At 33.0% G+C, this 26,138-nt stretch overlaps 1 protein-coding gene across 1 annotated transcript; it reads right to left on the reverse strand.

Annotated features, from left to right (window-relative positions):
- Positions 1-4,498: 4,498 nt before the first annotated feature.
- On the reverse strand, positions 4,499-10,580 carry LOC124354186 (cuticle protein 38-like). The gene is made up of 2 exons (XM_046804458.1): positions 10,220-10,580; positions 4,499-4,863 (listed from the first exon to the last, which is right to left on the reverse strand). The coding sequence occupies exons 1-2, from the start codon at positions 10,229-10,231 to the stop codon at positions 4,561-4,563; spliced, it is 315 nt and encodes a 104-aa protein (XP_046660414.1). The 5' UTR covers positions 10,232-10,580; the 3' UTR covers positions 4,499-4,560.
- Positions 10,581-26,138: the final 15,558 nt, after the last annotated feature.

Raw genomic sequence — 26,138 nt, forward strand, 5'->3', positions numbered from 1 at the left:
CATGGCAAGCATAGTTTTTTATTCTAAGATTTGGAACGTTCACAACGCAATCCTACAACATTCAAACTTACAAAAAAAGCATACTCCTAAGTCCCTTTTGTTCATCTCCAATTGCAAACCAGAGCTGGAGTCAGTCATCGAATTAAGCGGTCTCCCAGAAACTTGTCAACGCTATAAAATGCGTTTGACGCTAGGAGGCGTTTCCGATGAGTTTTTGACACCTTGGGTGTAGGGGCGTTTTTTATTAAATCGGGCAATCTGTTTATGAATTGAACACCTGCCTGCGAAGCAAGTGCTCATGCACTACCGTTTTTTTTGTTTTCCAGTACGGTAGTTGTCTCTCCTTCTTGTCTCATACCCATATGTCCTGGCCCCTGACTAGGGCAGATTTAGGCATACAGAATAAAGTTGTTTCCGAAATGTAGAGACTGGACAGAGTCAAACTTTTAAATGCTATCCTGAAGACTCTCTGAAGTTCAACTTGGCGACAACGTGAATCGCTTTATTTGCAATCTGAACAACCTCAGGAAAGGATTGCTTGCACAAACTTTACAAAAACCATCCCGTTAGAAAGGTGGGTGTAAATAAAGCCATAACACATAATATACCATAATCAGTATCTGACTAGAGCAATATCGGGCCAAGGATCTCAAGACGTATATTCCTGAGGACAGTTTGGCGTACTCCGTCAATGGGATTATTCCATTGTGGGTGTGAGCTTGTGTGAGGGTGTGAAACTAAATCGGCCCAGCTGCAACCCCTATTTGCTAATACTATAGGATTCTCCCACACTCCAGTATGAAAAAATAGTATGAGGAATGAGTTAACCTCTAGAACTACCAGGGCTGTTTACCTAATGGGGTTCAGCCACTAAAACAGTATCAGTGTTATGGTCATTTCTATCCTTACCAATTGATTTTACTTACCTTCTTTATTAAAATACCTCCGTTTATATTAGTGAGATAATAACACCTGTTAACCCTTTAGCTATGCAATCACATAAAGTATTTTACTGCCGTTCAGTCACGCAAGGAGTATATCTGAGCTGTAACCTGTTTTCAGTAACCTGTTAATAGAGCTGGCTGCCAATACAACACGCTCCTAATACAGCAGTGTGTTGAAATCCAAAGGTTGCCTTTTATTGTATCAACATGTCAATGCAGAAGCTAATTAATACAGCAGGCTTCAATACAACAGTTAGGCTCATTTTGGTGTTAAAACTCGGATCTAGGTGTTATCAGTACTTTCTTGCATTTACCATTTCCTGTGTGATTCATAATACTGTACTTGTTACCGACATCCAACCCAGTTCTCATACAGTTACATTTGAAGTGTTAGCATCCTGGTACCGTTTTTTATTTATAATTCGGGTAATGTTAAATATTATTAAAGAAAAGAACAATCCTCCCCAATTATTTTCAATATTATTTATTTGATGTCACGAAAACACGATGTGAAGGACACATGAAAATTAGAAATTTTTGTGTATTACAGTGTTATCTGATAAATTAAAGGTACTTATCATGACAGCTAGGTGATTTTAACATCAATGAAATTTCAAAAATATCTTTATCATATAAAGAGAGTAAAACATAAAATAATTTAAACTGTCCGGGCAAGCTGGCGTGCTAGTACCTGGTTTTCTTAATTGCACTAACATCGTAACTTTTTTGGATTCGAATCCTTATCATCCCGGTTAGAGGAGCTCATCCTTACCCTTATACCGTGTATGGAGAATATCTTTTTAAATTAAAATTTCTGTTTTCTTTATTTCCAATTTTTATTTGGCTTATATCTTTGTCTATTGTAACTTGTTATATAACATAACATAAAATTATTTTGACTTTTCGTCCGATTTTTTACATGAAATTTGACACTGATATATACAATAGTATCAGTCTACGTACATTTGTAAATTTCAATATTGATTGTATAAATTTTAAAATTTAGAATAGGTACGTATTTATATTTATTACTAAAACTGTTTTAATAAATTTAATATTTAAAATATTTAATAACTTTGTAATAAAAGTACTTCCCAACCAATAGCTTAAATGTCGTCACTGCTGACTGCATTGAGAGATAACGCTTTTTGGAAAAAGCTTGTAGGCTAACGGGGGTAGACACAATCCTTGTGATATCGGAGGACGAAGAAGTAATATTTCAAATGCTATTAAGTGCAACCGGGGAATTTTTATACTCTCAATTACTTTCCACAGCATTAGAGGCAAAATTATAAAATATAATTGCATCATAAAATTTTAAACGCTACAAGTCAAACCTCTAAATACACACAATATCGAAAAATAGCTTAATAATGTTGAACTTAGACAATCGATATCTTGACTTCTGACAACTGTACATGTCTTACAATACAAATAATACTAAAGTGAGCACCATAATGTTCTTAGTATTAACAGAAAGAATAAATAACACAGCACAATGTCATTAAACATCGGTTTATAAAGTTTTACTAATGTCTAGAACACGTGACGCACTTTTTTCAGCCAGACCATTTAAAATTCCACGTATGAGATATGAAAATTTATGTAATTATCAAAACTATCAGGTCTTATTATCTTTCTATTCCATGGTTTTAATTCAATTTTTATCTTGCAAAGTTGGAAATTCAGTTTTGTATTATATTTTACAATCCTTTAATACTGAATATACTACAAAAAGAGCACCTAAAACGTTTTAAAAGTGCATCTTTTTGTTCCAGAGTGAGCCCTTTGTACGTTGGTTGAAATTAAACCTGTGAACATTGTACGGCCTCTAAATGTATAGAGCTGTGAAGTGATTCAATCTCCGATAGTAAAGCTTTCACGCCAATGGAGTGATGCAACCTTTCACTACATTTTACTAAAACGCTTTATTCTCTACTCAGAAAACTTTAATAGAATTACATCACGTGGAGTGGGTTTTATTCCATATATCGATGAATTTTACTCTACGTGGTCGTTGAAAGTTTCTCACCGATATCTCTCTGCTCTTCTGATCTTTTACAAATAGATCTTTAACATGGCTGTATTATAAGATCTGACATAGATCAGATATAACCTTCTTGAAGGCAGTAAATTGTTACCAGAGTTAGTGCTAACATATTTAGCTAACGCTGTTCTCTTAGAAAAACTTAGTGTTTTTGGCATTGGTACAAGTATTAAAAAGAACTTAAAAAATTACAACAGGCCAATAAATAAGATGTAAAAAATGTGAGAATATTTGTTTTTATCCATTTCATTGTTGAATAAAAATTTGCTTTTGCTATTACCTTCACATTGGCACTCGAGCACCGGAAATGAAATGTGGACCGACAATAGCCTGAAGGACTCCTTTTAAATAATATTCTATGTAAAGTTTACGCGCACACATTTTAAATCTTGTTTCTACGACTTTCTAATTGGTTTGCTCATTGTTTAACACATTTTTATTCCATATAAAAAGGTTCCATAATTTGTTAGCATTTCAAGCATGGAGATGACAGGAAAATGGAAGTGAGTTTTTTAAGCTATAAATTCCCACAGTGAGTTCCAAGTTCTATGGTTTGAACAATTGTATTGGTTTGGAATTTGTAAGTCTTCTGTAGAATTGAAATAGTTTTCCATTTTCAAACTATGTTAAATTCATAACGGTGCTCACAACTCTTGCTCATCTTTGAATGATTTTCAATCCTACCAGTCATTTGTAGATGGATTCCATTCTTCATCCTATTAGTGACTCGTAGACGAATCCCAGCTGCCATCTTATCAGTTTGTCGCATACTTAAAACTAGTTTAGTCACTAAAAATGAATTTCTGTTATTTTAAAAGTCCACTTATATTACCCAACTAAAGCTTCTAGACGTACTTAAAATGCCTAAAGTATGATCACTTTTAGGTAATTAGCTTAAAAACCGTTTCAACATTTTAAGTCACATTTTCATTAAATTTTCTCACAAGTATCTCATTTGAGATATATGTTTGAAACGCAGTGTTATATTGGAACATTTTTGCAGTAAAACTAATCAACATATTTTAAACAATAAACATCATTCAATTCTGAGTACCCTTATATAAACGATAAATAATGTTAAAGTTGATTTTGCTGGCCGGAGACAAACAACTTTTCAACTATGAGGGAGCGGAGTAGCGCCAGCGCGGTACTTGCACTCACTATATAACTTAAGTAGTTTTAACCTTTGTAGTAACTCGTAACATTCTTTACACTTTCCTTAAACATTTCACCTATGGATATTTATAACCTATGGAAATATTTATAATGGATACAGTGTTTTACCTATATAAAAACCTGATACACAAATTCGACACTTAAGGTGCGCATTAAAAATATAATTATGACGATATAGACAGAAGCCACTTCAACTAGCAACAACACTTGACTTGCTACAAAGTTGTGGTACATAACATTTCTACAATAATAGACTGAGTTGTTAGTCATATATTCTCGTATGCACAAACTCTGTACTTTCGAGAATTATGGGATATAAGAGTGACATAAATTGTATTTCTATAAAGTAATTTATTTGTTCAGGTTCCTCGAGAAGTACATTAGTTAGACAGATCAGACAACCAGTGCGGCGGAGGCGGGAGCATGGTAGACTACGGGGGTGTGATAGAGTGCGGGGGCGGCGTGCACCACGGGGACGGCAGAGACAGCGGGCACGGCAGCTACAGCAGGCACGGGGTGGCTGGTGTACTGCGTATGAGAGACGTGGGAGTAGGAGGCTGGCTGCAGCACGGGGGCGGCGGCGGCGTACGGCTTGACGAGATAGGCGTGGGGGGCGGCTGGCAGCACAGGATATAGCACAGAATTGGGGGCGGGGGCGGCGTGTGTAGCCAGCACAGCTGCGAATACCAGAACTACCTGAAACATAAGTCATATTTGCTTATTTGATAATTTAATTAAATTTTTACTGACAGTAGGGTATACAGATTGCAAAACATAAAATTATTTAATTTCACTTATTTTTAGTTCCTATTTCTATGCAAGAGCAAAGGTACAATATAATTGTGTACATCGTTATCCTTGCAGCTATGCTACTCATATTTAAAACAAAGTTTCATAGATTATGTTTTAAAATAGGAAGTATCAAAACTTTTTAGAACAATCAGACAGATAATTAAAATGTTCTCTTATAAAATTCTCTCTAATGAAAAATAGTGAATCATTTGCTCAAACATATAATTGAGCTCTCAAGAATATAATCTATACACAGAACAGATTATTACTTATAATAGGCTCTTTCAGTTAATATTTCGAAATTGTATAGATCAAGATGGGATCTATCACAATTGTAAAGGTCAGTAAGGCTTATTTCGAAATATGAATAAGCCTAGTAGGTAGGAATAATAAGGAAATTAGTAGTACACACACACACACACACACTTATATGTATTTATATTTGTATTAAATAGTTAATATATATATATATATATATAATAAAATATATTAAAGTTGGCCACTGTATTGGAAAATGGCGGCCATCTTCAAAAAATTTGAAAGTGAATTCCTGAGTGAAACTTAAAATTAAGCAAGTTCCAAATTTAAAGTGTGGTGCTAAATCGTGCAGTTAAAAAGTTAGCTATTGGATCACTTTAAAACACTTACCCGGTATATACATTACATAAGGTTTTATTAACTAAGTGCTTCTTTTAAGCTTAGATTGAATCATATGTACACTCACTCGGTCGTGCTTCTTTTTACATGTTATGTTTGGTGTATTAACAATAATACAAATTGTGTTAATTGTGTTTTATTGTAGTCTACAGTATTAGCCATAATAAACAGTATTAAAACTGAATCAGCTATAGTTGCCTTCTAAATCAGCTGGTTCAATTGTGGATTGTTGCCACGGCTTCTTGTTCATTAGTTCTTTCTTTTTTGAGGTTGATTTTTGCTAACAACGGTAGAGAAAGTTTTCATCGTAGAGCATTATTTCGCTCATACGGAATTGGACGTGTGGGTGGGCCAAGGTTTTCATACACTGCATTACGTTTTCAGGAACATTTCCAGAAAAACCTGCCTACTAATTGTGTGATTCTTAGTGTTGTTGAAAAATTCCGAAGAACAGGTAGTGTTTTGACACAGCGAAAGGGCTTTTCAGGTCGCACAAACAGTTTGTACAAATGAAAACCAGAAGAGTGTTGCAGCAAGTGTTATAGTCACGAAAAAGAATCCTAATGCGAGCTTCTCTTAAACTGAATATTAGCAATAAGTCAATACAAAGAATGTTTAAAAACATTTTCCGCAAGGATCCACCTTCCACCATCGTTCAACTCAAAGAAAAAAATCCATGTGTATTAAGAGAATGGAACAACCGCTATTCATAAAAATGATGCAAAACCTACAATAACGGTATAAGTGTTGACTCAAACTGCACTTCATATTGAACATGTTAACACCCGAGTTTAAATGATTTTACTTCATTTGACTTGTATTTATCGGTCAAATCTGTATATAATGTATAAACATAATAAAATATTACCATTTCATTACTGTTTATTTTGGCTAATACTGTATAATTTTATCGAAAAGAGTTTACTGTAAGTGTTAGACAAATTTCACAATTAATGAAGTCACCCATGTCAAATCTGAAATAAAATTAATAGTCGAATCAAATTAAGTGTTAATTTACTTTACTATAAAGAAACACTATATATCATAAGTTAATGTTATCCAATAATACTACCGAGACAGCAAAATCAAATAATATTTGAAGAAGAAACGGATACGGTTGCCGTTCCTAAATCAACTTTTATTTACTGCAAGCGCATCGGTGTAATATCACCTGCACGCTTCAACACCATTCTACCTCTACAGATCGACGGCCAATACGTTTTATTCGAATCTCGTATTTGCCTTCTGTGTTATTAGTCTAAATTGGATTATATTGGAATCCATATTTCCCTATATCAATGTACGTTTCTCTATTTATCAACTTTGCCGCTTCTGAAAATCACTTTGGTGCTTTCAACTCACGGTTTCCTTCTTTACTTAATTTGTCAAACTTATTCAAGAACGTACTATTTGAACGGACTTTGCACCCTGTGTTTAGTTAATTACCTTTTCCATTTAAAAACTTTGTATAAAAAATTGTGGTAACAAAGTATTTAATAAAAATATATTACGTGAATGTTTATTTTATATATATATATATGTATATATGTGTTTATTTATTTATATTATATTTACAAATATATATATATATATATATATATACACTACTACTATGATATCATTGTTTAGAAAAATCAGTTAACTGATTTTTTATTTCTCATATTTTTTATCTGGTTCTAAATTATTGAAGGAAACAGAATTTTTCCGCACATTTACCATCGCTTAGTGAAACAAAAAATCAGTCATACTCAGATTGCTGATCTTGAAACGTAGTATTGCTGATTTATTTATTTATTTTTTTTTGGTGTGTTTCACTGAACGAACGCAAATGTCCGGAAAAAACATGTTTCCCTCACAATCCTTCCATCGTCAAAAATAAACTTCTATATTATTATTATTATACTTTTCTTGTTCTTCTTCTTTAGACATATTCTTTTTCTAGTTTTCATTAATTTATTCTAATTTTTGCTTCCTTTAGGTAGATTCCATAGAAATCTCCGTACTGTAAACACCCTCATGTTGGAATTTCTGGAAATTGGTTTGCAATCCTCCGATCAGTCCTAATCAATCCAGATGGTAGCCAATCGATTTTGAGGAAAACATTTAACTAGTCTAATTTCAAACAGAGACCCAAAAGTATACATATTTTAAATTATATTGATTAATTATAAATGACTCTTATTCTTCTAAAAACACAAAAAGAAATAGAAATAGCTTGAATTTGTAAAACCTCCTCCTTTTGTGAATTCGATGGATAACCCAACTTTTGAGCAAAAAGAGGTGTAGTTACCAATTTCCCATCAAACAGGAGTTTCAAGTGACAGTTCAAAAACTGCTTCTATGATTATTTATAATGAGTTGGGTATTAATCGAGTATACACCCACTGAGTCTGAAGGCGCTCAGTATTGTCTAACGATATAAACTTACTCTCAAACTTGAAACTCTACCATTTAAATAAGCATGGATTAATACATATTGACATTTAGGAGTACCGATAAGTGTTTTTAATAGTAAATCAGTTGTTTTCCCAGGTCGTTAAGTAGTTCTTAGCTTATCAATCTCAAGGATTGGGGTTCGAATCTCGGTTTGGGCAAAGTATTTTCGCACTCTCACAGTTAATTTATACCTAACCTGAAGTGGTGTGACATGGTTCCGAACTACAATTCATGCACAGGTATGAATTTAAAGAGAAATTGTTTTGCTTGGAAGAACCCCTCTTTTTCACAAACTCCATCACAGCGAATAGGGAATTATTAATTTATACAGACTGAATAAATCGTTTATTCAGTCTGTATAAATTACTTAAGAAATGTATTAATGACTGGTTCTGACAATTGTATGAATTTTTAAACAAGCTTTCTCTCTATACCTTTCATTCTTAACAAGTTAAATGAACAAATTTCCTGGTGGTTTGCAGTTCTGAACTGAAGTGCTAGTTTTGTCAGTGCATCTCTGATACATACGTCAGTTTCTATTTCAAGAATTATATTCGAACTGTATGATCCTACAGTGAATTCAAGTTTTCCATGGCCTAAACCTACACAGAAGGCTGTCACTTCCAACCCAGGACGTCAGACTATGGTTTAGACCAAGGTTTCTAAACAATAGTTCAGAATATCCAGTAAAGACTACATTTCTACTAATATTTGTATACACAAAAATGGCCAAGCACGACTGGTGAGATATGAAATGAATATAAAAAGAGGATAAAGTAAAAGACCATTTAAAATAATGAAATAAAATACCGTTGTGTACAAATAACAGACATAGTTCCTACCAATAAAATTGACAATTTTATTGACACAGTGTGAGCCACGTGCATCATTTCACACATACATGAAATATTTACGTATTACTAATACTGTTAGTCTAATATCAAAAATAATTTAAAGTACCGGTACTAGTATTATTGATTGTAAAACGATCTTGGTTCCTAGCAGTAACATTTAAAATTTTACTACAGTCGCTGCCTTAAACACCTTTGTGTGTCGTATGGCCTTAACAAGAGTGTTATCGTTTATAATATTGTATACACAGGGAGCTGAATGTTATACATAAATAATGAATCAAACAAGAATGTATTTCTAACGATTGTATTAACTTTTTAAAATTTATAAGTTTTTGTATCAAAGATATTAATGTTTTAAATGTATATTTTAAAAAAGATAATGAACCGATTATTTCAATAGCTTAAAAGTAAATTTGCAGAAATGCGCCACACAAATCGAGAAATTCGAAACGAAATCAACAAATGCAATATAAGATTTAAACAAATTGTATAATTGACCGTTAATTGCAAAGTTACAAAACTGTATTACATTACTTAATACACTAATATATTCTAAATAGTTCTGAATAAATGTCCTGTACTCCAATTGCTTATACTGTATGTTTTGAATTTAATATTACTGCTTCGTACTGTCTAATAATATTTACTATAAGGGTGTGATGCTGCTGCTTTTTTATTATTATTTTTATTGTACGCCACACCTACTGAAGGAGCAAACTTATACCAACCAACAATAGTAAAAAATGCAAAATGTATAGTATGCTTAAAATTAATAATTTTTCAAAATTTAAAATATCAAAACTATTGTTATTCAAATCCTACTTGGTTTTACTTTTCCTTATTATGAGTATAGATAAATATTTATTCATATTATTTTCATTAAAAGGGTAAATTTATATTAAGGTTACAAATGTCGTTTCAGTTATATAAATGATTTTATTATTAATTTTCCAATAAGCCCCCAACACAATAAGTTAACGTCAGAATATATTTAATTCAGTAAGAAGTAGTATTTGTTTCGATTTTGGAACACGCTTAGTTTTACAACAAATTCTTATGTTGTAATCATACACATCTAGTTGTATAAGAAAATTTTTCTAATATACCACTAAATAACATCTGGTTCCTTATTGTATAAAGTGCGGTGAGTCAGGAATTCAGAGTAACAGTGTCCAAACTGAACGAATGACTGGCATCATCTTATAGGCTAGTAAACTTTAGTACAGTGGAATATAGCACATCCATTTAATTTACAAGATTATACAGCAAAATATAAATCCTTGAAGACAGTATGAAGTGAGAACATTACTTACGGTAGCGAGCATATTGTAGGCGGGAAGTGAGTATTGTTGGACGGCAAGGGCCAAAATGAGATGCCGATGAAGATGCTGCTTTTATAGAGAGTACAGGATCAAGGACACGACCAGCGGGCAGGACGTCGACTCCGGCCTAGGCCTATTGTCTGGGACTCCAGAGAATTACCTCCTGGTGCGGAGTTACATTGACTTGAGTTTAACTCGTTATTTATGTAGCCACACACTAAGCATAACTAGACTATGTACTTTCTCCCGCCTCTGAAACTTTGCCAAAGAAGTAGACTTTAATATTGTAATTAACTGAACGATTTATTCAATCAACGTTTATAGATACGAGCGCTCGCATTGTTACCTTTATTTAATTAGGTCTGGATATATTACTAAATGTTAATAAAAATAATACTTTTCCAAATGGACAATTTTATTCGAGGCCTTTCGAAACCAAAGATTTCATTATCAGGCGACTCCACAAATAAATATTTACATTATTTTTATTACAATTAATATTAAAATATCTTATGGTACAAATATGCAATTACAAAATGTTAAATGCCAGTATTAAAAATTAGATATGACTTAAGTTTAATTTTTGAATAAATTGATAAGAAAGGAGACAAGAATTTTCAATAAGGCCCTCTTCATTGTTCATGAATTTTTCTTTATTTCTGTTTACGTGTATTGTTTACCAAGCATTTAAGTTCATTGATTTTGTTACTTCTTTTATTAATTATAGATTTTTAATTGATGTTCTGTGTCCTGAATCAGTGCAGTGCTTGACTACAGCAGATTCATCACAACTCTAAATTCGTTTTAACGTACTATTAAATTTATTTATGAAATCTAACAAAACAATAGTATCCCATTTGTAGATGCATTGGAGATTAGAAAAGAAATAAAATTTGAATTCCATACCTACAGAAAACCAACTGTCCTATTTGAAACAGAAAACTTAGGTCTTTAGATTTAGCCACTAGTCTCCATGCTAGAGGGTTTTCGGTTACGTTTTGATGGATTTGATTATTTTGACTACTTCACTTTTGTTTACACATATATTTTTTATTACGGTAATTTGAGAGATTATGGGATTTGGATGATGCGCCAGCAACCTATTGATTCAATTAATATACCACCAGAAACTGGCATGTACTTTTTAGTAAAATTTGAATGGAATAAATATAGAATACAAAATAAGAATAAAATAAATTGGCAATAATAACATTTTTATACTAATTAAACAATTTAATAGCAACCTATAAATGGTAACTACTTTTGCTGCGATTTTGGCTTTTGTATACTAGCGTTATATTGTATGATTATTTTTCAGTGTTATTTAATTGGCTAGTTAAATTTTTTTATGTTACACATTTCATTGCTGACCGTTAGCGAAGTCCATCCTTCATAAAGCTAGAAGAATTTGAAATGAAATGAAATGAAATATGAAATAATGAAATGAAATAATGAGTTTATTCCTCCACAAAAATACAGTTCAACAACAATCAACATACTAGGAATATACACTGCCACTTCATCCAGTAGTGTGGCAGCGCAATAACGGAAAAATAATGTTTCTTAGCGTGAGTCCAAACTCTTCTTTATAGACTGCTCACTCCGTGATAATCACTGTACTTAATCTTATCAATACAAATTGCCGTATTTGACTAATGTACTTTCGATTGATTAGATATTAAAACTTTGTCTTGTTACTATTATATTAAGGAAACGAATATTAAACATTTAACAGCAACAAATATAAAAATAAATATAATACACATATACAAATAAATAATATAATAATGAGGTAATAAATAAATACACATACTATCTACAGTTAAAAAAAAATAAATATAACGACGAGAAACCAATAAATAAATAAGCCAACAAACAATTGTATAAGATTAACAATAAGTATTGTTTAAGAAACTGATATTACTATTTTCAAATAACCATTTTTTCAACCTAATACTAAACAATTTTACTGTGCTACAGTCTTTAACTTCAGAAGGCAGTTGATTAAAGTATTTCGGCCCAACATATTTAAAAGAATGTCTAAACAACGATTTCTTTATTTTAGGCGTTTTAAAAAGGGTTTGTACTAAGTTTCTCGTTCTATACATTAAATGTATTGTGCCTGTATTACCACTTCTTACATAGAAGAGCCTTAGCACCTTAAACACAAAAAGATGTAAAGGTAATATTCTTAGCTGACAGTATAGGGAAAAAGAATATTCACGCTTCCGTTTTTGTACAATTATTCTTAAAAAATGGTTCTGAATAACACGTTTTTTTGTTATTTTATATTTAAAAGTTCCTCCCCAGCATTGTATCGCATACTGCAGCCTAGAGTCAACTAGTGCAAAATATAGTGTTTTCAACAGCTTTTCACCACAAATATTAAAAAATAAATAAAATTTTCGTAACGATGATTCTAATATTTTAAATAAATAATTAATATGATTTTCCCAAGTTACTTTTGTATCTAAAAATACTCCAAGATATTTGAAACTGTCTAATTTCTCTATATTTAGACAGTTACAATAATTAGTTTCAGCACAGTTTAGGATGTGGTACTTCTACTCAGATTGGAAATGAAAATTTCTAAAATCAAAATTTATATATTTAGTTTTGATAACATTTATTTCCATTTTATTACTATTTGTCTCCAGAGCGGTATTTTTTTTAAATAAAACAGAGCAATATCGTCCGCGAACGCGCTAGGGACGCCATTAAAATTAGACCCTAAAAGGTCATTAATAAAAATCAAAAACAGAGTAGCCGACAGAGCCTTGCGGCACACCTAATTTGACTGAAAGGTGTCACCTAAAAATATTTTTAATTTGTACTTGTTGGGATCGTCCTGTAGAAAACTATTAAACCAATTTAGGGCTATTCCTCTTACTCCCAGTGCATCTAGTTTCAGTAATAGTATTTTGTGATTAACCAAGTCAAATGCTTTTTTGAAATCTATAAATAAACCGGTGTACTTGTTTCCTTCATTAAGGTGTGTGTAAATGTAGTCCGTAACCTCAACAAGAACATCCTCGGTAGACTTCCCTTTCCTAAAACCGTATTGTCTACTGCTAAAGTAATTTTTATTATCAAGATAGTTTATGAGCCGATTTTTCATAGGTTTTTCGATTATTTTGGAGAGAAAACTGACAACAAGCTGATAGGTCTTAGGTTATCTAATTTTGTACTAAAGCTTTTTTTAAAATAGGAACAACACTGCTTTTTAAAATTTCGGGAAACACTCCTTCCGAAAAAACTTAGATTTATACTGTAAGACAATACCAGAGGAATAATTTCTGAAATGTTTTTTTATTAAAAAGGAATTAAAACTATCAAAACCAGAGGATTTCTTATTTTTAATATGATTTATTATATTTAAAATTTCGTTGGGGGTTGTTGGCATATTAGAAAAAGAATCACAACTTTGCTCTAAATTTAAAGCAGGGACTGCACTATCGTGGAGGTCAACACAGGAATGTACCGAGATAAAGTATTTGTTTATCTCTTCTGCAACTGTTTGTGGGTCTGAAACAGTTAGCCCGTTACCTAATTCTATTTCAGTAACACCTACTTTCGCATGGTCACCAGTTAACTGGTTTATTACCTTCCACTGCCTTGCAAATATCGCCATTACAGTTTTCAATTTGTTTAGCGTAATATAGATTTTTAGCGTTATCTATTTCATTATCTAATTCAATACAAAACTTCTGAAAATAGTTTTTAAACAAACGATCGTAAGGCCTTTTATTGTAAATTTTATAAAGTTGTTTTCTTCTCTTAAATTTATTTAATAGTTTATCATTAATCCAAGCACTTATAGACCTTGCTTTGTCTAAGTGAGTTTTTACACTAGCCCTAATCTTACAACTACCAACAGTTTCGCTTAAAATACCATGAAACGTATTAAAACAAGTGTTTACATCTACCAAACTATAACAACAATTCCAATCTGTATTTTGCAATTTGCGATTTAGCAATACATAATCTATAACAAAGCGCTCTTTAGAGATCTCAGGTGTTTTTAATTTACAACACTGATCCATTTTCAAACCTAGTAAGCAGTGGTCTGTTAAACCTGTGTCCAGAACTGCACTTTGAAATATGTTCAAATAATAGTCTATGCCTTATAAAAATGTGGTCGATGCAAGTTTTAGATATTTCTGTAATTCGGGTTGGTTTATTAATAAACTGTGTAAAACCGTGACTAGTAAGAAGGCTTAAATAATTCTGAGTAATTTGGTTATGCTCAAGAATATTGATATTCACATCACCAATTATAACTGTATAATGCGATAGTTGAGGTAAAAAATTGCTTAATTCATCCAAAAAGTTTTTTTCAGAATAATTATGAAGTCTGTAAATGCAGAATAAATTAAAATATAAATCATTTAATGTTACATTAACCAACACCGAGTCCTAGATACTATTGAAATTTATTTTAAGTTGCGAATCCTTTACATTTTCGGTTACATAGCAAACAATACCTCCAGCTCTGTATGTACTATCATTGCAACAATAGAACATATTGTAACCAGGGATTTCGTAAGAATGAATTTCGTCACTATTACCCCAAATTTCACTAAGAATTATGAAGTGTATTTTACTATTTATCAAATATAATGCTAAAAGAAATGAGTTAAAGTTTTTCCGCAAACTCCTTATATTTGCATGAATGAAATTAATTTGGCAACTTCTATCACCGAATAAACTGACTATGTTGCTAGGATCATTGTTTGTGTTTAAGATTGGATCCATATTAGCCATATAAAAACTAAACTAAATAGATTATACGACATATTAAAATATATAGAGAGCAATAACAGACAATAAATACTGTAACCAACATAAATAGATAACTAAAATAAACTACAATAAATAAATAACATTCAATAAATAAACATAATAGTTAAACAAAAATAATTTACTATATTTCTTAACCAAATACTTAGTTATTTATACTAATTATGCAGATATATGTACTTTCTTACTTTCAATGCTCGGCAACATTACTTCAGGTCAGAAACTACTTGTTCTCCGGGGATAGATGATCGTTTATGAAGACTCTGCGGGCAGGAAACTCCTTGTTGATCTTCTGGGCTGATAGATTCTTTATATTTCTGTATTTAGAAATCCAGAGGTCTCGGACTGCGCGGTTGTTGAACTGTACTATAAGTGAAGGTTCCCTATCCTTCTTGTAGGACGGGACGCGGTGTGCGGCAGCAATGTCACTATCTTGCACATCAACCCTCAGCGCTGTTCCCACGTCCTTAACCACCTCGCTGACTTCTTCCTTAGCTGTTACAGGAATGCCGCTGATCTCCAGGTTGTTTCGCCGAGAATACTGTTCCAAGGCACGCATTTTCTCACGAATCTCTGACACCTCTTGACTTAGAATTTCATTTTTTAGTCGCAATTCTGCATTTTCTTTCTTTAGCTCATCAAAATGAGTTCTAAGCTCTTAGATCAGCGAGTTGGATGCATCGAGTTTATCTGATACAAACTGAGTTGATTTATAGAGTTCAAGCATCTCATTTCTAAACAATTTGAACTCAAATATTTCTCTTTTAAAACTTTTCAATTCACTAGCAAAAATTCTTTTGTTATTGCAGTTGTCGACACAGGTGTGGATTGTGAGTTGCTGTTTCCGGACTCATTCTTACACTCAGAACATTTCCAGTCTTTTTTCGACCGTAACTGCTTCTGTCCGTCACTCTTCACACAGCTTCCATGCACCGTACGACCACAGCCACCAACACATTTAAACTCACTACCGTCAACGCACTCAACCTTGCAGACGACACAGATTGCCATACTTCAAATTAATCCAAAAAGTACAAAAATAACTATTAAATTTAGTGTTAGAAAAGGACGTATTCTGCACGAGGCGCACGACCTTGAACGGAGCGATAACGGAGCGTCTTATCTGCTCATCTACTAGAGCTGGACTGTCTGTCTTCATTTCTACCTGTCTGTGTATATGTCTGTCTGTCCGTAAGATATATCGAAAGCGAACTGACCTTTACTTTAATAATTGTGCTTGAATTTCTATATGATGATCAGAGCTCGAAAATTGTACATGTCACTTCGTAGGATTTGGCTGACTGTTAGCGGATATTTTTATATTGGTCTTATAGATAACCATGATATTAACGAGAAAACATAGAATAAATAATTTTGTAAACAAGCTCAATATGCTCAAAATAAAATATTAACATGTGATATATAATACACTAGCAGTTACCCGCAGTTTCACAAGCAATTTCGTAGGTTTTGCACGTGTATGAGCACTTCTGGTTCGAGTGAATTGTATTTCCGACACCAGTACTGAGTTTGCATTTTCCACGATCAAAACTTTATGTTTAAAAAGTGTATATTTATGGACATTTTAATTTACTCTGATCTTAGTCTTTATGTTGTTCCAAAGCTGATTTTGCCTATCTCTCAATCAAGTAAAAATATGTATATCAATACACAGCTTTGAGAAGCCTACTTTTGTCAATAGACAACTTAAGTAGGTTGTATAACAGTCTTTAAATGTATAGTAAAAGTTAAACTACAATGTCTCTTAACTGTACTGCTACGATTTACCTCTCATTTGCACGCAATTTAGTAGGCGTTGAACGTGTATGTCTATGAACGAGACTGCTAGTTCGAATGAATTACACGCCACGATCAAGAAAATACGCCAAAAAGTTTATATTTATTGGCATTCTAATTGACTTTGTTCTTAGTATGTTTTGTTCAATACTCGGTCTTTTGCCTTACTTCCCTATAAAGAACATATAAATATAGACGCTTACTTCTGTAAAAAGTGAACTAAGATAGGTTTTATATCAGTCTTTAAATTTATTGTAAAAGTTAGATATAAATTATACAATTATACTGCTGTGTGTTTTTATGGCTTTACAGCCTCATGGTGACTTTTGAACCCATAGGTATACTGGTTTTCGGATTTTGTTGTGTTTTTTCGGGGCCCTCTTCTAAAATAAACACTCTGTTGTTATACTATTATATAATATTATATAATTAATATTATAATATTACGCCAATAATAGTGCGGGTTGAATTAATTTGATCGGCAAGTGCCCGCCGTCTTAAAATAAGACGACGACGTTTAGAGAAAGGTGCCGTCGACTTAAAACAAGACGGCCGACGCTTGGAGGAAGGCGCGAAGTTATGGTGTGTATTTGTCTTTAAACTAAATTTCCAGTTGACCATAAAGCTTGAGTGTTAGACCACTTTATAATACAGGACGTGTACGTGTATCATGCGTATTTTTTATTTTTAGTGTGGTTTGCAGGAGACCTCAGCCTACTAAAAATTTAAAATTGTCCATTACTTTATAAATATGAGCAGTAATGAGTATCATGCAGTAATTTTCATTATTTATAAATTAACTTGATATTTTGTCATACCTTAAATATCAGACCTGACGCAACAGATGATTTTATTTTTATTACAATTACTCAAAACTGTTCCTACAAATCCTAATAATTTTGTAAATTCGAAAGAACCTTTGTTTGATTGTTTTTCCTTCACGCAAGCTCTAAATGTTCTAAATATATCAGTTTATAAAGAAACAAACTCGTAGTGTCATTGTTAATTTACTTCTAAATTCTTAATTAAATATTACATATTTAATCTAAAATGCAATGTTTTATCTGACTATAACTATAAATTTAAAGACTGATATAATACAGGTATATAACATAATACAATAGTCTTGTAAAAAGCTTATTACCATTTAACCTGTTTGAAGATTACTTCAGTCTAACATTGAGTAGTTACACCGTCTTTATACACATAAATACAACTGAATAAATTTATTTATGATTGTGTGTGTGTGTGAGCGCGCGCGCGCGCGCGTGTGTGTGTGTGTGTGTGTTCAAACATCTTTCAAACATCTTTATTCAGAAAATCGTTGAATACAATCAATCAATCAATCAATCATTTTTTATTGCAATAGACATGTATAACATGTACAGCAAACGTCACTATAATAACTAAAATTTTGTCCACTCTCCCCACATCAAGATTACACTCATACATACAAATCCGCATTCACTCATCGCACTTCCATTCGCCAATTTCCCCACCTCCTCAGCCAAAGTCAATCTCCCTGTCGGGTGGTCTCCCAGTTAAATGCCAAAAACTCGGCCACATTGTAAAATGCTTGTGACACTAAAAAGCTTTTCAACCGAGTTTTGACCGCCTGGGGCGATGGTGCATTTTTGATCCCATTGGGCAGCTTGTTGATGAAATGCACACCTGCTTGTGAGGGCAGGTGTTCATAAACCCCCGTTCTGTGTTGTCCAGTTCGGTAGGCTTCCCTGCCTCTGGTCTCATACGAATGAATGTCTCGGCCAGTTGTTAAGGCACACTTAGACATACAAAACAGTGTCGTTTCGCAAATGTAGAGACTAGGCAGAGTCAATAGCTGCAAATTTTTGAAGGATTCTCGGCAGGACTCTCGAAAATTCAAATGAGCGATTATCAGAACCGCTTGTTTTTGCAGTTTGAACACTCTCATCAACTGGTTGTTTGCACTGGCACCCCACAATACTACTCCGTAGGTAAGGTGGGGGTATATCAAACCATAATATGCCGTCATCAAGACCTGAGTAGGGCAATATTTGGCTAAAGACCTCAAGACATAAATGCCTGAGGACAATTTTTTGCAAACATGGTCGATATGAAAATTCCATGTCAACCCCCGATCGAGGTGTATTCCAAGGAATTTGATACTGTAAACTTCTTCCAGAGTGGAATCTGCCAACATGATGGCAGGGTCACACTCTGAGTCTACAAATCGAAGAGAAAAGTTCATGGCGTTGGATTGTTGTGTGTTTGTTATGAGATTGAGGCTGTTGAAGTACTGAACACAGTTGTTAATATCAACAAAAGATCGTTCTTCCAACAAAGATTTTGTCTTTTCACTGAAACAGAGAGTCGTGTCATCAGCATACTGCACAATTTTTCCATGTAATGAGAAACAATATTGGGCTGAGGATTGATCCCTGAGGGACTCCATAGTTCAGCTGAATTGGTTGGGAGAGTTGGTCTGAAATTTGGACAACTTGAGTTCTGTTGCTCAGAAATGATCTGAGCCACAAGAGTGGCACGCCTCGGATGCCGTAGAATTCCAGTCTCTCGAGCAGCGTTTTGTGGTCAACACAGTCGAATGCCTTAGACAAGTCGAGGAACACACCTAGGGTGGACCTACGATTTTCAAATCCCTCTACAACCAAATCGACCAGACTTGCTACCGCGTCTACTGTCGATTTACCCTTTCTGAACCCGAATTGGTCTTCTGAAAGTAGGTTGTGCATATTCAAATACTGTAGCATTCTTGACAAAAAAATCTTTTCAAAAATTTTGCTCATTACTGGCAAAATTGAGACAGGCCGGTAATTGTTTGTGGAACTGGGGTCGTCCTTTTTGAAAATTGGGTTTACTTTCGCGAGTTTAAGGAGTGAGGGAAAAAACTCCTTGGTCAAAAGACAAGTTAATTAGAAGGGTTAATGGTCTCAAAATGTGCTTAGAGCATATTTTAAAGAGACGCATTGATATCAAATTGGAATCATTTGAACTTTTGGCTGGGAGCTGCTGAATAATTCGTTCGAGCTCTTCTTCAACGACAAGCGCTAAACCCGTTGAGGATACAGGACTCTGCCTACGCGTAGGGTTCACTCGGGGCTGTAATGGTCTTGGATTCAGCTCACAAGCAACAGACGCGAAAAATCTGTTAAACTCATTTGCCACCTCCTTTGCATCATCCACAAGCTTATCCCCAATTTTAATTTTAATTTGTTTATGAGGGTTTTCTTTATTGTTAATGATGCCCCAAACAGTTTTAGAAACATTTTTTGATGACGTAATGGATTTAGAGACATCATAGGTGTTCGCTGCAAGGATCACTTTCTTGTAGGTTTTCTTATATTTTTTGAAAAAACACTTAAATTCTTCGTTCGTTGAATTTTTATTGATTTCCGAAAAAATCTAAGTTTTTCTCTTGAGACCAATATGCCTCTAGTGATCCATTTGGATTTTGTCCTTGTGGGACAAACTCTTAATGTTTTTGTAGGACAGCAAACATTCAGATGGAAGAGAAGGACCTCGTTAAAAATTTTAAACTGCTGTTCTACGGATTGCGTTGAATTTAGAAAATTCCACTTTTCTTTTGAGAGGGTTGCATTGAGAAGAACAATATTTTCAGGCCGTATGTCTCTTACTGTTTTGATAATTTTGGGCTCCCTTTCGAATCTCTTTCCACCAATTATAGCCTCTTGGCCGTAGTGGTCCGAGATTGCTGTGTTAACCACGGAAACTACGACGCTCGGAAGATTGGTGATGACGTTATCTATGGCTGTCTGAGTTGTTGCAGTTACTCTCGTTGGAGTCCTGATCAACAACTCTAAGCCGAAAGACCTCAACAAATTTTCAAATTTTTTTGTGGTTGGATGATTGTTGTCCATTGCGTTAATGTTGAAGTCGCCCACCAGGACGAATTCCTTGAGTTTGTGCGTCAGGTCTGTGAGCAGAGACTCTAATTTTGAAAAAAAGACTTCTTCGTTTCCACTGGGAGACCTGTATATTCCAATGATGAAAAAATTTGAGTTGTGTGATTGAATTTTGACACCGACTGCTTCGAAATCTCGGTCAACTGTTTCCTGAATTGAAAATGTGGAAAATGAATAGTGGTTCTTCAGGAAAATAGCAACGCCTCCTCCTTTGGAGTGGTGTCGACAGTAAATACATGCAAAACATATAAATTCATGCAGTGGATTCAGACAACTATTACATGTAGTATTTTTTAACACTCCCATGCACCTTTTAGGTGCGTGCGGGAAGTAAGTTGGCATAACTTACTAATTATAATAATAATAATACACTTAGAACTAGGCAGTATCAATTAATTTTCAGAATGATTAGTTTAGATTTACTTACAATACTATTAAATATGGACATTACAACTATATGACAATGTATAAATAAATAAAACTATAACAAATTTAAATACCAACAACAAAACAACAAGCAACTACAAAGAAATAACAACAAAATATATTTTAAAAACTCTTTAGAAACGTGCAGTGACACCATTTAGTAAAAAACCCATCGGTATTTATATGTGCTCCATATAACTGGCCTCACCATACACAACATCGTATTAAAAAGCTAAGATCTAGTCTGAAATATAATTCAACACTTTCATTTTAAATTTTGGTTTTTTGTCAAAAATAATTTCATTCCCAAGGCATTTTACAGTTTCGTTAAATATTTTTGGTCCAATGTAACAAAATTGGTGTCTGCTGGCTTCTTTAATAAAATTTGGAATATGGATCTGTATAAATTGTGATGCTCTAGTTTCCCTGCCAGAAACTTTAAGGGGAAATTCATTAAAATGTTTGTGAACGTACATTAAGCAGCTTTGTTTATAAATTTGATCAAAAGTTAGAATTTTGTTTTCTTTAAAAAGGTAACTAATTCTATCTTTCCTGTTATTGACGTTAAAAATAACTCTGAGTGCTTTTCGTTGGCAACCAATTACACTTTTTAGTATTGTTGGGTAGGTTCCGCCGTAATGAATAATGCCGTATCGCAGAGTACTCTCAAACCAAGAGCAATACAATCTTATTAAATATTTACTTTCAAATTGCTCCTCATGTGATATAACGAGTAATTAATCGATCTCAGCTTCCCATTCAACTTATTCACATGCTGATCCCATTTTAGCCTATTGTCAATAACCATTCCCAAATAGTTTACAGAGTCTACAATACCGATAGGTGAACATTTACATTCATAAATACAACTGTGTGAGTAGCAATACAGCTTAAATTCATTTTTCAATAGTGAAAGGTCCTGGTTCTGACCGGAGAACAGAACACATTTTGATTTGGAAGAGTTTATTATCAGTTTGTTATTAATTAACCAATTTGATATTTTGTTAAGATCATCTTGAATCCTTAGTCTTAAAGAATCTCTATTAAACGCTGAGCATACCAGTGCTGTATCATCGGCGTAAACAAATATATTTGAGTTTAATTGCAGTTCTAGCAAATCATAAATAAATATTACAAACAATAAGGGACCCAATACACCACCTTGAGCAGTACCATATTTAATTTCTACAGTGTCACTTTTAATATTATTTATTTTAACCACTTGTTTCCTACCCTTACAGAAAGACATCAGCCATTTGAGAGCATTACCCCCTATCCCATACTTTTTAAACTTATAATTTAAAATATCGATATCCAATACATCAAAAGCTTTCTTAAGGTCTAAATATAAAGCTAGGGTATTACCGCAGTTATCATAACTTTTTTATAATTTCATTAATATGTTTATGCACAGCTATGTCAGTTCCTTTTCCTGGTAAAAATCCAAATTGATTTCTGGACAAGATGTTCCTATCACTGAAAAATTTTAAAAGCCTGTCTTTAATTATTGATTCAAATATTTTAGCTATTGTACTGATTACTGAGATAGGACGGTAAGAGCACACTTCTTTTTTCTCCTGACTTAAATATAGGAACAACACCTGCCGTTTTAAATTCATCAGGTACCACCCCTTCTACTAATGATTTAGTGAATAAATTATAAAAAATCGGTGCAAATATGTTTACATTCTCTTTTATCACAATTATATTTATACCATCTAGACCACAACTAAACTTGTTTTTCATACAATTTACTTATTCACTACGTCCACGTATTGCACTCTAAAATCAGTAATCAAGACATTATATTTTGTTTGATCCTCCAGAAATAGATCCTGGCCAAACTCTTCATTCCTTAATCTAGAAACTACGCTAGTAAAATACTCATTAAAAGTATTTCCAACCAATCGCTCATTCCCCACCACTTACACTTCATCATCACCAATTATAATACTATCCATGCATTTCTTCCTTCTATTAGTAATCTTTTTACAATATTTCAGTATTTTTTTGAGTCCCCATTACACCTATCTATAAGGTTGGAATAGTAATTCTTTTTTCTTGTTTTATCTGCTTAGCTACCATTTTCGACAGCAGTTTAAATGTATATTTAAGAACTAAATCATTTCTGTTTTTGGCATATTCTTTATACAGACTATTTTTACGATTAATTAATCGAATTAAATTATTTGTTATCCATTCACTCCTCTTTCTGTTTCTACTGTTAATTTTTTTTAAGGTACACGACACGGTAAAACATATATTATAAATACTAAGAAATTTTGAAATGCCACTATTTACGTTTGGGCTGTTAATTACTGGACTCCAATCGGCCAACAACAATTGTCTTTTTAACAAACTAGCATCTGATACCCGTACAAAGTTGTCATTATTTATTTTAGTCATTTCACCCGACATACAAACACTTAAGGCATAGTGGTCGGTTATGCTCAATTCCCTGACAGCAGGTCGTAGCCTGGTATATTGTACCGCCCCTCCTCGCCTTACAATGCTATTTAAATAAACTAACATTTATTGTGTGTGTGTGGGTGTGTGCGCGCGCGCGTGCGTGCGTGCGTGCGTGTGTGTGTGTGTGTGTGTGTGTGTGTGTGTGTGTGTGTGTGTGTGTGTGTGTGTGTGTGTGTGTGTGTTCAAATTCAAGTTCAAGTTCAAAAATCTGTTATTCAATACAATACAGAACACAGTTTACATCAATCATTCCCAATGCACCACGTACGGCGCGTGCGGGAATACAGTTGGCCATTCTTATTTAATTTTATGCTAATTGTATCTTGGCAGCAGTCTATAGTCACTAAATATTTCATACCTTATTTTTATAATCATAAACATAGATAATTTATCATTTAAATATTTTCTTTTTTCAATATACCACCTGAACCATAAACAAAGCAAATAACAACAAAGTAATAATTATAAGAAAAATACAACAATAACATTTAACTTAACATAAATAACTATATAAATTCATAACAATAATAATAATAATATAAATTCATAACAATAATAATAATAATAATATAAATTCATAACAATAACAATATAAATTAAAAACAATATAACAGCAAAACAGCAACAATACAACATGATAATAATAAGTTAATTTGTGTGTATAAATAAACATTACATATGAACAAATTCTAACAATTTCATTTTTACTTTATGTTTTTTCTCAAAAAGAATATCATTCCCACAAAATATTATAAACTTGTTATAATTGGCTGGACCCATGCTATAAAATTGATGCCTGCTAACTTCTTTGACTAAAAACGGAACTGATATTGACATAAACTGACCTGATCTAGTAAATCTATTTTGCTGTTTAAACTCAAAGTTTTGTAAATATTTCTGAATGTACATAACCACTGAATATTTATATAACTGTTCAAATGTCAAAATATTTTTCTCAGCGAATATATAGCTTAATCTATCATTATGTTTGATATTATAGATAATTCGTAAGGCGTGCCTTTGATTCATTACAACTGGCTTTAAAATGGTTGGGTAGGTACCTCCAAAATGTACAATTCCATATCTCAATACACTCTCAAACCAAGAAATATAAATCTGCTTTAATTGATCTTCCTTTAAGTATCCTTTTAAATGATATAGTGCATAAGTTATTTTTCTCAATCTTTTTGATAAAATATTCACATGCTGTCTCCATTTTAAAAATTGATCAATGTAAATCCCCAGATATCTTACAAACTCAACTACCTCAATACAAGAACAAGAACAACCGTAAATACAATGATGCACGTGGCAAAACAGTTTGAAAACATTTGAAAGATTTTCCTTAGTCTCATAGTAGTCAAAAAACATTATACACTTTGATTTACTGGTATTTATCAATAATTTATTGCTAATTAGCCATTGAGATATTTTTCCTAGATCACTGTTTATTTTATATTGCAGTGATTGCCTATTATAGGCAGAGCATACAAGTGCTGTGTCGTCCGCATAGGCAAACACAGATGAGTGAAGGTCAATATTCAAAAGATCATTAATGTAAATCAAAAAAATAATTGGTCCTAATACCCCTCCTTGAGCTGTTCCGTACCGTAGCTCCAACACATCACTATAACATTTATTTATTTTCACAACCTGCCTTCTACCCCTGCAAAATGAATCCAACCATGCCAGTGCTGCACCTCCAATGCCATGTTTTCAAAATTTATATATTAAAATGTCTATGTCTAATACATCAAATGCTCTCTGGAAGTCCAGATAAACAGCTAATGTATACATACTTTTGTCTGTAGATGCCACTATACTATTGACGTGCTTTTCTATTGCTAAATCCGTACCTCTACCCGGCAAAAACCCAAATTGATTACTGGAGAACAAAGATCTATTGTGGAAATAATTTAGTAACTGCTTTTTAATTATACTCTCAAAAATCTTCGCCATAGTGCTTATAACAGATACAGGGCGGTACGAGGAAAAAAGTGATTGATCACCTGTCTTATAAATCGGCACAACTGATGCAGTTTTAAACTCTATAGGAACTATTCCCTGATCCAAAGACTTGACAAATATACTGTGGAGTAATGGCGCAAAGAGATTTACATTTTGCTTTATTGTACCAATGCCGATTCCATCAACGCCACAACTAGGCTTATTTTTTATTTGTTCAATGGCTTTTAATAATTCATCATATGTACATTCGAAATTAACAAACAGGTCCTCAAAAATATAATCATTGTTCTCTTTAAACATGTCACATCCAAAAGCGTCATGCTTCAGAGATGAAATAATAGTTGTAAAATATGAATTAAATGCGTCAGCAACAATTTTTTCATTATCTACCACCTTTACCAAACTATCATTAATTTTTATACTGTCTAAGGAATTTTTTTTTCTTTTAATAATTTTTTTAATAACATTCCAGTACTTTTTTGAATCTCCTTGACACTGATCTATTAATGAAGAGAAATAATTTAACT

The sequence above is a fragment of the Homalodisca vitripennis genome, chromosome 2 (genome assembly GCF_021130785.1).
Source record: "Homalodisca vitripennis isolate AUS2020 chromosome 2, UT_GWSS_2.1, whole genome shotgun sequence".
NCBI classification, from domain to species: Eukaryota; Metazoa; Arthropoda; class Insecta; order Hemiptera; family Cicadellidae; genus Homalodisca; species Homalodisca vitripennis.